The sequence below is a fragment of the Grammomys surdaster genome, unplaced genomic scaffold (assembly GCF_004785775.1).
Source record: "Grammomys surdaster isolate TR1022 unplaced genomic scaffold, NIH_TR_1.0 193, whole genome shotgun sequence".
Taxonomy (NCBI): Eukaryota; Metazoa; Chordata; class Mammalia; order Rodentia; family Muridae; genus Grammomys; species Grammomys surdaster.
In genome coordinates, this window is record NW_021604638.1 from 662092 (window position 1) to 675526 (window position 13435).

At 48.7% G+C, this 13435-nt stretch overlaps 1 protein-coding gene across 1 annotated transcript; it reads right to left on the reverse strand.

Annotated features, from left to right (window-relative positions):
* Window positions 1-4368: 4368 nt before the first annotated feature.
* Window positions 4369-5166, reverse strand: LOC114622912 (neuroendocrine secretory protein 55). The gene has a single exon (XM_028769481.1). The coding sequence runs from the start codon at window positions 5164-5166 to the stop codon at window positions 4369-4371; it is 798 nt and encodes a 265-aa protein (XP_028625314.1).
* Window positions 5167-13435: the final 8269 nt, after the last annotated feature.

A 13435-nucleotide genomic window follows, 5' to 3' on the forward strand; every position in this document is an offset into this window, starting at 1 on the left:
GGGGGGGTGTCTAGTATGCTTGAGTGTGTGTGAGTGTGTTTGGTGTGCCTGTGTGTATGAGTATTTGGTGTATATGTGTGATATTTGTGTGTGGGTGAGTGTGCATGTGTGTGGCCTCTGGGGTGTGACAGCATGAGTGTCTGGTATGTTCGTGTATGAGTAGGTGCATGTGTCTGGTACATGTATCCATGCGTTTTTGTGGTATGTGTGTATGAGTGGGTGTGAGAGTGAACTTAGCTATTACCAGGCCTTGCAGCATATAAAATGATTATGTGAGTGCCGAGACTGGAGACAGGACCACTGGAGAAATGCCTCTGGGAGGGACGACAAGGACAGGTGAGACCCCTCCTTTATCCCAGCTATCTAGAGCCTTTAAGCCATTACTTAACCTGCACTGTCAGTTGGCTCTCTCTCAGAATTCATAGCTAGCATCCCTAATGGACTTGTACCAGCTGGGTTCTGAAGCTTCATTCTAGACACTAACCACATGGGGAGAATTCAGGAGCAGCACGCCAGCTCCTGCCCCCCACCCCCACCCCCAGGACTGACAGCAGTGAACCCTGTGTTCTCTACAGGCCCTCTTAAACCATTTGCCACGAGCTGAAAAGATCTGACAACACAAACACACTTCTTCACAGTTAGTGCTTTTTATTTAATCAACGTTTGAGATTTGGGAACGAACGTCAGTCACTAGAGCTAGAGGCTCGGCTCCACACTTCTGACACCAGAGAACCATTTTGTTCTGCTACTGCATTTTAAGAAGAAACTGAGGCAGAGGGATGTGAGGGAAGACCAAAGACAATCAGCAGGGTGGGAAAGAGGCACCCTGGGTTCACCCAGTATCTTTTGCCCTTTTTTTTGGGGGGGGGGGGTCTGCTTTTGTTTGCCTCTGCTGCCCTGGCTGGGTTTGAGAGATAGGTTAATTAGTGCCAAACTCCACAACAGGACATTCCCTCTTGTGGAGATTGGGATCAAAGGCATGGCTTGAGTTTTTCATCTTATTACTAAGTACTTTAGAGAGAGTTGTATTTAAGCTAACATGTGACATCAGCGGTCTCTGGCCCTAAACAATTGATTATCGTGACTTGCTTTTGTGATGGACCGCTGTCCTGCTTGCCCCACACCATGGTCTCTGCTCAGTTTCCTCGTCCTCTTTTTCTTTTAGAGCATGACAAAAGGAGAAATTAAATCCATTAAAAAAAAAAAGTTTATTCTTACCAGTTCTGACGGTTCAAGTTTCTTGTTAACGGAACACAGCTGCTAAAATGTGGGCTAAAAAGTCAAAGGTTGTAAGCAATTCCAGAGGATAAAAGGCTTCAGGCACGTAAAAGTAAACAAAAAAACATACTTAAAAATCAACTCTAGAGTTTACACCTTCCCATCTCATTCTCTAATTCTCACAAATATATAGTTAAAAGTTTTATTAGTAAACTAAAAGATACTTAAATCTGGGTTTTTTGCCGCCGCGTGGTATTTGAACACTGTCACATAATCTAAAAGAAATTAATTTAAAAGAAATTCAATAAGCGCACCCTTCCCCCACAAGAGGAAGTTTTCCCATTAAGCAAATGATTAATGCAGCGAAAGATCCTAAAGATTGTGCCACGAAATCTAACTGGCTTTGCCACCAACCCCCACCCTGGTCTGGTTGTCCCGTGGTGCATCTCCCTTAACCATCTACCTACGAAGGGAAAGGGCCAGCCAGTCCATTCAAATGCTAACCCCGCTTTAACAGGGTGAGGAGACAGGGCCAGTTAGGGATGTTTGAGGACCTGCTAGAAAAGCCCCAGGAAAAGCAAAGTCCTGAGCCTAGTTGACTGAGTGAACTATTTCACAGCAAATGGGCTTGGAATGAATGGGTGTTTTACCAGAACCTCTTGTGTGGGTGGCGGGGCTCTCCCAAGGGTGGTATGCTCCTATATAGCCCGCTGAGGTTTTTTCACCTGGAGTCCGGATAGCGCTAGGGAGGGGGAGGTGCGGAGAGGGAGGGTTGTGCGGGTGGGTAGCTAGCTGGCTGGGCTAATGCGGCTGCTGTGACTCAGGTAGACAGTGGAAGGTTACTAAGAGATAGCAAAATGCGCGTTCCTGTTTGAATACCCAGGGTATGAGCCTGGTACACTGCTCACTTAGGTTCTTTTGTTGTTATTGTTGTGTTGTTTTTTTTATTTTGGTTTGTTTGGGAGGGTTGTTTGTTTTTGTTTTTCCCCGGAGATCGGGGTTCTCTGTGCAGTCCTGACAGTTCAGGAACTTGCTCTGTAGAGCAGGCTGGCCTAGAACTCAAAGATCCCCCTGCCTTCCCACCCCCACCCGACCCACGCTGAGATTAGAGGTGAGCGCCACCAAGCCTGACTCTGGGCTTCTAAAAGAGCAACGTGTGGGGGGAGGGGGCGGGTATAGAAACTGGAGACACTTTTTAAATTTTTATTTATCCCAGCAACAAGGCAGCATCCTAATTTAGTTAATGAAAAATCTAACTGCTGAAAAGTGCGGCTTCTCCACCTGTTAACTAGAAACCTGTTGCTTGGTAAACGCAGGCTACTAATACATCACAAGACAAAATGGTACCAAACGTCAAGAGAACGTCATCATCATCATCATCGTTTATGTTGCCGAGCATTTTAATTTAGGAACGACATGTTTTTACTTAAGACAGTATCACGCTTTCAACCCAAAAGCCCCCGCCTCCTTTCTGCAGGCTACCCCTCATCCTCTACCCACTAACAAACTGCTTCCCGCTGTTAACCAAAGACGCAGTTAGCCGCAGTGCGCACAGCCCACCCCCACCTTTAAGTTCTGGGGGCTGCGATGCCATCCCAGGAGAGAGGATAGGTCCTGAAAGGAAACTACGTAATGCTTTCCTTCTAACACCATTCTCCTCTTAGGAGCCCTGGAGCCCAGCCGGCTTTGATTTCAAGCTTTGAAACTGCTTTTCTTAACCAGATTTCCCAAATCATCCCATCAGAATATCTCAAGCCGCCGCAAGACCAGCTGCGCACACTTAAAAAAAAAAAAAGTTTCTAAATGGATGAGATACAGTAGGTGCGTTTTACTTAAGATCAGCCTTTCCGCCCAAGGCTGGAGGGGAAAGCATTCCAAGATGTGTTATGTGCTTGACCCTGGGGCAGATCACCGGCGATCTCCCCTCCCCCACAGGTTACAGATTCCAAATACAGCCCCACCCGAGCTGAAGATGACCAAAATGGCTGTATCGCGTCCTCCCTGCCACCTCTAAGTCCCCTAAGCGCAGGATCCGACATCTTCCCAGCTTGGGATCTTGCCACGATCTTTGGGAACACCTTTGAAGGTGTCAAAGTGATAGCCACGACCCCCTTACTCAGCCTGTGCCTTGATCCGCTTTACCTTCCCTACCAAGACCACCTGGTACGGCTCTCGTTCCTTCTCTCCTGCCTCTAGGGCCTAGGCGCACAGTCCTGGACCTCGCCGAACAAGTCAGATCTGCCTAACCAGCTGCGCGATACCCCGATGTGATCCTAGCCGTCCTGCTAACCCAGGTAGCCCATAAGAGCATCCCTAAAGATCCCTGTACCTCCGCCGAGTGTCCTCCAAGCACCATTCATTATCAAAAACTCCTATCTGCGCGGGAAGGTTGGCTTTAGGACGCGCAGGAGAGGTGCGCGCGCCCCTTTTCACGATCTCTGGCCTCCTCTAACCTCCAGAGGTGAGCAGTGTTAGCCAAGACTGCTTGCACGGCGTGGGGGGGCACTGGCTCCAAGGTCCCGCGGCCGCAAATTGGCCATACCGGTACCCAATTTCCATGCTCCGCGCCGGCTGAATGCCACGTGCGACTTAGGCTCCAGAGTTGTCACCGAATCCCAAACGCAGTTACTTTCTGCGCATTGCAATAGTGTAGCTGTGGCGCAGCAGTCTCAGATCGCCAAAGTTGGTGCGTGCACCTCCATACAGAGTCCAGTGGGCTCTACCTAAAGCCAACTCCGTTGCTGAAGACTAACTAACCTCTCTAGGAGGAGGGGAGAGAACGTAGAAAACAAGTGACTTACCTTTGCCGTTTGTGTGTGCGACTCCAAACCTGGGACGCGCTGGGAATTCAGTGTTGCGCACCGGGTGCCAGCTCGGGGACCTCAGGTTGTTTCCAGCGAGGCGCCAGAAAAGCCTCGCCGCCAACAAACCTTTGGTCTCCCAAGCGCCCCTGGATGCCCTGGAGAGATTCGAAGAGCCCTCTCTCCTTTTCCGGGGTGTATTGTGGGCTGATTAATGGGCACCGTTCCCTTCCCACCTTGCCTCCCATCTGTCTATTTCCTCCCACCCTACTGTCGCAGGGACTCCCGTTTGGTCAGGGCAACTAACCTTTATCCATGAAAACAAGGAGAATCTGGACGGAGTCACCCATTAGTGACGCCGGATGGGGATGGGCCCCTTTCTGGGAGGGGACTCCGGGGACTGGTCGCGACGGCGGGCTGGCCTCTTGGTCTTGCAGCGGCGGGGCTGCCTGTTCTCCTCCTCTTTGCGCTCCTCTGACTCCTCGGGGTCCCGAGGATCCTGGTCTAAGGGCCCGCGCTGGGGCTCCTCCCCCTCGCTTTCGCTCTCAGGCTCCTGAGTGGTGGGCTGCGCACGTCTCAGGGAGGCGTCGGCGCTCTGCAACTTCAGAGCGTGCAGACGCTGAGTGAGTGACTGGTTGAAGGTGGCGCCCCGGGGGCCGCGCTCGTCCTCTGGCTCGGTCTCAGGCTCAGTTGTAGGGGCGGTCTCAGGGTCGGACTCAGGGTCGGACTCAGGCTCGGTCTCAGGCTCGGTCTCAGGCTCGGTCTCGAGTTCGGTCTCCGGCTCGGTCTCAGAATCGGTCTCAGAATCGGTCTCGTAGTCGTCCTGATCGTACTCTAGGCACTCGGGGCGGGCCAGCTCAGGCTCAACCTCCTCGTGCTCGTGATCAGACTCGGATTCAGAGGACTCGGGGAGTACCTGTGGGACAGCTACAGCGGCAGGGGAGCGGTGGTGGGCGTTAAGGAAGCTCCGGCGCTGGGCGGCACGCTGCTGGGCGCGGGCGTTGGAAGAGGCTAGGGCACGGAGGAGAGCAATGGAGCAGGAGAGCCAGAGGAGAGCGGTGGCAGCCCGGCGGCCAATGGGCGGGCACAGGTCGTTGTAATTATGGCGAGCTCGGCGCCACTGCTGAGCCCGGGACCTGCGATCCATTCTCTTAGGTGCTCACCGAGAAGCCGACTCACCCTCTGGCTCTGCAGAGAGTGGCCCCACTGCTCAAGGACTGTTGGAACCGAAAAGGATTGCCCTTATGAGGTGAGAAGCTGGGGTCCAGAGACCCTAGTCTCACCTCGGGGCAAAAAGAAGGAATGCACCTACCTTCCAATCACTGCGAACTTTCTAAAGCTCCGCGCCTCAGCTTGCGTCTGTAAGTAAAAGAAAGGGATGGGTAAAGAAGAGAGAAGGGTAGTCTCCTCCAGGCTCCTCTCGCTAAGTCTCAGACTGAAGTCTAAGACTCCGAGAGGTGCCTCCTCTGATCCTCTCGTCTGGGAGAGGATGGAGGAGACTGAGGAGAGATGGGGCAATGGGGCCCTATAAAGTTGCGCGGACTTCTGCCGGGCATGTGCAGTAGGGAGGTGTTTGGGGGCGGGAGTGCCTCCCCGCGAGCTGTGCGGTGGCGCATAGCTCATGGCGCAGACCCTAGTGGGCCGGCAGGTGGCAGGCGGGAACCTTGTTTGAGTAGATTTGGCCAAAGCATCGAGGTTGGGGGGTGCGGATATCGAGGTCTAGCGAGCGAAGGGAATAGGATAGCTACAGGTTAGCGGATTTTAGAAGCCTAGTGTAGATTCCCACGGGGGTTTGTCCCCACTCCTCAACTTTTTCTCTCCATGAGCATAACCACCAAGCAACTGAAAACCAGACCGCAAAATTGTAAATATTCAGGGGACTGAGGGTCCGTCCGGGACTGAGTGTTAATGACGGAAGGGCTTGAATGCTTGAGGATTGGAACCTCAAGTAAACGCTAACCATATCAAAGGTGGTTACTCCTTAGGGCTGTTAAAATAACTGTAATTAGAGCAGCCTCCAAGAAGGTATGGACCCCTTTGACAAACAAGCTCCCCGACCCCCGCGGCGGTAGAGGTAGGAATTTGCAAGCTGAATAGTCAGCACATGGAGAACTGTTCCACTGAGGTGTGCTGGAAGACCATAGGAAACGGAGAGTATCCAAGCCTTCAACGGCTGTTCTCCGTGTGGGTTTTTAGGGTAGTCATTGAGCGTGGACTCATACATTTCAGCTGTGAGGGTTCAACCATCACACTAGAGTCTCCGGCACACGCGGAGCTCTGTTCTAGGTGCTGAAGACAGCGAGGAACCCGAGCGGGTCCGGTATTAGAGAAAGGGGTCTTGAGGGGTTAATGTATCTTAACCAGAGCATCAGCTCATTCTTCAGCATCGTTACTTCATCTGGCTCACGCTACATGAGAAAAGCAGGTACGTCAGCGAGAGCATCATGGCTAGGGGGCGGCCAGAGACCACTGGATCCGTGCTGTTGGACTTGGAAGACCAAGGTAAAAGACCTGCTTGCTCCTGAGCGGTGGAAAAGCTGATGGACTCAGGTAGGTCCAGGAGGGGATGGAGCCCTGGGGGAAGTGGGTTTGGGGCTCATTTAGTTTATCTCGCGTCTTGCCTTGTTAAATATAGAGTGCCTTTAAAATAAATAACAGTAGCAGAGCTGTGTTACGGAGATGCATGAGGTCCTGACAGGGTGGGGTTTTTTTGTTTTATGGGTGGGGTTTTTTTTTATGCTTTTTGGGTTTTTTTTCTTTTTAAACCTGGGACACAGGTCACACGTTGGACTGTTTTTTTCCTTGAGTCATAAGAAGAGGTGCTGCTGCCTCTCCAAGGTGCTCCCCCAGGGTTCCTTCCTGGAGGTGGAATTGTGAGTTATGTCTTGAAGCTGGTGCTGGCCCTGGGTCACTTACCCTCATTCACTTGCACCTCAGCACCAGGCTGCGTCGAAGCTCCAGATGCAGTGTTGCCTCCTTAGGTCCCTGTCCCTCTGTGTGGCTGCAGATTGTATCTCTGTCTTGACTGTTGGTGCTGCATCTTGTGGTTCCTGTGTAGCCTTCAATGCTGTTTAGATAGAGTGGGATTGGGTTGGGGCAGCTTGTAAGCAAGTGTGTGGCTGTGACCTCGTTGTGCCCTGCTGACGCTTAGGATATTGCTGTGACTCTTGAGCCATCCCAGACCTGTACCTCTGCCTTTTCACCCTGGTGAATGCGGTGTCTGGGGGCTCTGACCACTTCCAGACACTTACCTTGTTTTTTTTTTCCAGCTAAAACAGTTCTGCCGACATCATATGGAGCACAAAGACATTGGTCTAGCCAATTTTAGGGCACGCACAGAGAGAAGACAGAACTATGGATGCTAGTAAATGCCTGTTTGATGGAAACTGATGCCAGCTGTCATTAGTGAGGTGAATGAGGGTTTTTAGTGTGTGTAGGAAAGTGCCTCATGTTTCAGGGGGAAAGCTTTATGCCTGTGATAGAGATGGCAGCCCAGATTCCATGAACTACTAAAGAAACACCAAGACTGCCCACATTATTAAAAAATATGCATTATATAATACGTATTTTGGACTAGGATTCTGCATTAGCATTGCTCTTTCTTTGCAAAATACATTTTAATCAGCCTACAGACATTTAACAAAACACATATTTTCAAGCCCTTTCATCTGTACAGTTACAAAATTATTTCAGCATGTGTTCAGCACAGACTTCAGGAGGAGCAGGGCTGCACCAAAAAACAGTTCCATCTTGCACTTAGTGCTGAGGTCGAGCAAATGGATCTGCACAGAAATTGTTCTTTAAAATGCATTATGTGCATGACTTTAAAAAGTGCTTTGCTGCAGAGTGAATTTCAAAAGGGACCAAGTAGGTGATGAATGACCTTGGGTGTTACCAGCTGAGGGACAAGGGGTTCTCTGTGTCTGCTGTACATACAGTGTGCTCATGTCTTACCTTCAGGCTTTCCAGAAGGAGGCTGCTAGACCAGTTGGGCAGGAAAGCAGTTTCCAGTTGACTACAGTATCCTACAGACGGGTTTTCATTTGGATGTATTGTGAAGATTGTCTTGAGCTTGAAGGATTATCTAGTGGAAAGGCTCTACTAGTTATTTCACATTGCTCCAAGGGCAAAATGAGCACCTATGGGTGCTGTGCCTAAGTTGGCTTCAGCCCAAGGAGGGATATTCTATCAGTTAGGGCTCTGAAGTAGAATGGCCTCTTCATCAAAAGCTATTGCTAGGTCAAAGAACAGATGACCACATGCTAGATAGAGGCGTTTTCATGGTGCTCCTGAAATTGCTAGAGCTAAGACAAGATTTGATAACAGCTCTCTTGAGTTGTTCCCCCCAGGACTGTAGGAGAGGGCTGTAGGGGGCTCAAGCCTCTCATTCTGCCTCAATTTCAGAAGACTTTGTGACAGGAGGGAGTATTTGAGACTAGCCAGGTGGCTGAAGGTGGAGACCGGGGCCCTGTTCTGGAGCTCCTTTAAGCTAGTGGCCGGCCGGCCGGGCAGGCAGGCCCTGAGTCTTTGCTCTCAGGCACTCAGTCAGGCCCATCTATTAATTATATCGGCCTCTGGGCCTCCCTTCCTGGAGCTGTCTCGGAAATTACAAATGACATTGGCTAGTTAGTAATCGTGAACTGAGTCGCCTTTCTGACCTAGACACTGTTCCTGGCATTGTGGTGAGATCAAAGCCAACGAGGAAGGATGAACAGCAGCTGCCATCCAGCAACACGGATCCACGCGGGGTCCCAGGTAACGATCGTCCAGTTTCTGAGGCCAGTGCTGATTGTGGTCATCGTCGTCCTTTGCTTGTCTTTTAAAACCTAGTCCAACTTGGAAATTGTTAGTTTTTTCTTCTGTTTTTGTTTTTCAAACTGAGAGCATTGCCCCCCCCCCCCCCCTTCTCCCTGTTCCAGGTGTAAAGAAGCGTGCTGGGAACCAGTCAGTCACAGGGCCTACAGATAGCAGACCTACAAGAGAGGTTGGGATCTGCTCTGCCTGGTCAGCAGGCACGATAGCTGCTGGACACAGTTCTTAGGCAGCCATTGGGAACAGACGAATGCAGATGTCGAGCTTTCCAGAGTTCCTTCTGGAGAGAAGTGAACTGAGGGACTTTGAAGTGTTTCCCACCCCTCACTGGAGCAATCAGCCAGGAAGGCTTAATCCCACTGGGAATTTAGCACAGGCACATCCTGTTCCCCGGGGTGACTAGGCACCATGGAGAATATGTGGTTGTCTCTCCAGGTGCTGTTTTGCTGTTCCTTGGACCACACTGATCTCAGTTGACACTCACCAGTAGAAATGGTGAAAACTTCAAGCTCCTGATTGTGTAATTTAGGGGGAAAGTCCAGCTAAAGCTAAAAGGAAACAGTGTGGGGGTGGGGGGGGTGGCATCTTTAGGATGCGTCTGAGTTCTGTCGTGACCATCATTGGTTTTATCTGTTGTACCTGTTAGGAGTAAGATGGGGTCAGAGCTGAACCCATCAACCTGCCATTTCTTGCCCCTCACTGTGTGCAGATCAATGCACTCAACAGGATTCCTTCTGTCTTTCCCTCTCTGTGGAATGAGTAATTTCTACACTTGGGAACCAGAGACATGCACAGCCCTCTGAAAAGTTTGTGTCCTTGTCTGGTCCGGTTTGGCTCTGGAGCTTGGCCCTTCTGGGCTCTGAGCATTGCCACTTTGGATTTCGAGTCCCTCCTCATTTGCTCCCAGCTGAGATACAGTGTGCAGGAAGACTAGTCTGATGCTTCTGGCCTTGGATGTCTTCTGCCTCAGCTTCTACCTAGAGCTTTGTCTTGGGGTAGAAACACTACTAGCTCCTCTGGACCTGGCTACCCAAAAGGCCTTGTTCCCAGCTATGCTTTTGTCCAACTTTCCTGAGTGTCTCACTCCCCCCTCCAGCCACCATAGACAGAGAGCTTCCTTTGCCTGAGGTTCTGAGTCATCCTTCAGGCCTGGGGGAGGGAGCCAGGGAGTGGGCGAGCCTCTAGTCAGAGGAAAGAAGTGGTGTCGTGGTTCAGGCTCCAGCTCACAGAATCCTTTCAGCTTGAGCTCTTCAGACTGTGATTAGACCAATTGTCCATGTCTAGTCACTGAGGCCGCAATGGATGGGACTCTTTCTATATGTGCAAAGTGAAGTGGAGAATTGACGCAATTATCTTCAGGCAAATGAGTCTGGGCTCTGTAATCAGCCTGTCCTGATAACTGGGCAAAATCAGCCTCATGAACAGAGAGCTTTGCTTTGAGATAGAGGATTCTGAGCTATTTGTTTATTTCTCATTTGGCTTTGTTTTCAAAGGTAGTGTGTTGGACCTCCCATCCCATCCTGCCCTTTGCAGTAGTTGGGCTGAGCCCCATCCCCATGGGCTCAGTGTACTGCCCAGAAGCTGCTCAGGTGTGCATATGGGTGTGTGATGTATCCCAGGCTTCCTTTAACAGCCTCTGGTTACCTTTCTCTGGGCACCACCCTGAGATCCTGAGCTAGTTTGCTGACGTACATGTGTTAAGATGACATGATTCATAATGGGGCTCATGACGACTTTGCATGGCACACAGTGAAGCTTATGACCAGAGTGTCGTCTTAGGTCCAGAAATGAAGGCAACAGTCCCAGTCCTCACTGTTGTGATTAAACCCTTCATTCATTGTGGGCTTTTTCTCATGCTGGCAATGACTTCCCTCCTGACCCATCCATTGTCTGTGATGGAAGAAGGCTGGGATGGATGGAGCTGGATGAAAACTTAGTCATGTAATCTCCTGTGGTTTCTCTGGGAGCCACAGTTGCATGGGAAGGCCCTGTGGTAGTTTGGGTGCCCACTGAAAGGTGTGACAGAACAGGCAGAAGATGTGTGGGCACAGTGTCCCTCCTCACACAACAGCACAATTAGAGAACACTGTTTTCATCTGCTGCCTTAGTGTTCCTTTGACTTGAGATGGCCTTGGGAAATTTGAATAGGAAAGACTGCTTTCCCCTCAATGTCAGGAAAGAGCCATCTTGTCCCCTTGACATTTTCTGATGTCTCTCTTATTAAAAAGAAAGCAAAGAGAGAGAGAGAGAGACAGAGACAAAGACACACACACACACCTGGGCTCAGCAGGTTTTGAGGGAGGTTTCCACCTCCTCCGAGTGTTCACTCATCTTGTACTTTGCCCTTTGTCACTATGGTCTTGTCTGTCGCTGTTGAGTTTGTTGGATTGTACTGTCTTCTCGATGTGTCCCTTGGTTGCTTTGCAGCCTGGCCATCGTTGTTTTAAGACCTACTGAGGCCTGTGGCTTCCTCCTGCGAACTCACTCCTCGCTCTCTGATAGTTTGCCCATTTATTTTCCTATACAAATTTAAAAACCATTTTTATCAAGCTCTGTAATAGCCTTGGTGATATTTTGCCTAGAACTGCATTCAGTCTATAAATTAAATGAGAAAGCACTGTGGTCTCTTCTGCATTTAGTCTTAAGCCTGGAGTCTAGTCTATATATCCAAGTCTTTCCCACATTAAGGGTTTGTATTTTCCTTATACAATTTGAATATAAAATGTGGCATTTGATGCTTGAAGAGATGGCATACATAAGTTTCTCAGGCATTTGATACTTGTATTGCTTTGTGAATGCGCTGCCTGTTTTTCATTAGGTTTTCAGGCTGTTTATAACGTCTTTATGGGATGATATTGATTTTTGTACACTTCCCTCATATTCCACTACTTCTAGAATTGTCTGGTTGATGAGCCCCCAGTAGCTCTCCAGTGCATACTCAGCGGACTTCTGAAGGGAGTGGGGAGGGCTCACCCCACCGATAGCCCAGCACTGCTGTGTATGGAGAGAGAGGCATGGACAGCACATTGGGGTTTCACGCCGAAACTAATTTAGAAAGGGACTAATCTTTACTGAGGCTACCTAAGCCTCTCTTTCCTACCTTTTAGGTTTTTGTCTTATTTTGTTTTTTAGAAGGCAGAAGATGATTATAGAAGTTTTGTGTGGTGCGTGTTTGTTTTGCTTTAAGTTTTTAGATATCTTAAAAATAAGTATGAAATTTTGTTTCTAATCAAACTGAATTCTACCACTCCCCAAATAATTTAAAATAGAGCTGATATTAGGACATAAGGCAAGCCTTAACAAATATAGGAAAATTAAAGAATTCCTTGTGTTGTATCTGCTTACATTGTCAAATTACAAATTAGCAAGAGAAAGTAGAAGATTCACAAACTCAGAGGAAAACACACACACACACACACACACACACCTACCTACCTACCTCTGGGTGATAGACAGGTGAATGAGGGGCAAAAGAAGAAATCAAGAAACTCCAAGAAGCAAGTGGAAATAAACACAGCCAATGTAGTCACTGGCTCATAGTGAAGTGGTTTTCAGAGCATTTGTAGCTGAGTCCTTTCTTAAGGAAAAGGCCAGCGGGCATCAGTCAGATTCAGTCCCCAGGTCCCATGTGGTCCAAAGACCTGACTGACCTTCCTCAAATTGTCCAGTGACTGCCATAGGTAGATGTGTGTGTATACAGACACACAGATGTTTTTTAAAAACCCACAAAATTGTAAACAAACAGGTCACTGATGCACCTCATGGCCTTGGGTGAAGACGAACCATTGAACCAGATGAGTAACCTGCAAATGGGCGCCTCAGGGCAGAAGCCAGCCACACAGACAGCTTGAAAAAACAAAGAATCAATGAAATGAAGAGCGAGGTCTTTGGAAAGATGAGTAAGACTGGTAAGCCTTTAACCAAACTAACCAAAAGAAAAGGGTGAAAAGCCGGTTAGTAATTAGCCGTGATACATCTAATTGTATGAGTTACTCTACAGCAGAGGTGAGGAAGGCAGTGAGACGCGTGTTAGCGCCTTAAGCACATACCGTCCACCTAACTGGAAAATCTAAAGAAATTGATTTTGAATTTTCTTTTTGAATAAAAATTTTGAATTTCTATTGCATGTGACTGGCCAACATTAAACCCAGATGAAGTAAATAATTTAAACAAATCTATAGCAAGTGGTGATGTTGATGCTGTAATAAAAACAATCCTGGCTCAAAAAAAAAAAATTAGGCTCAGATAGATTTACTGGTGAATTTTATCAGACCTTAACACAAGAACCAAGGACCAGTACTTTTCAAATTCCTCTATAAAACAGAGTAGGCAGGAACTTTACCAAACTCCCTTTTAAGAAAACAATTCTTCAGATGCACATTTTAGATGAATTTTGCACAGGTTTCCTGTCAGGACAGGCAGGACAGAGTCAACAACTGAAGCATCATGTGCTCAGAACAAACCTGAGGAAAAGACCAGGGGAACAAGACAAAGCAGCCCTTCAATAGCCTTTTTTTTTTTTCTTAAATTTATTTATTGTATGTAAAATACACTGTAGCTGTCTTCAGACCCCCTAAAAGGGGGCTTCATTTCCCTTTCGGGAT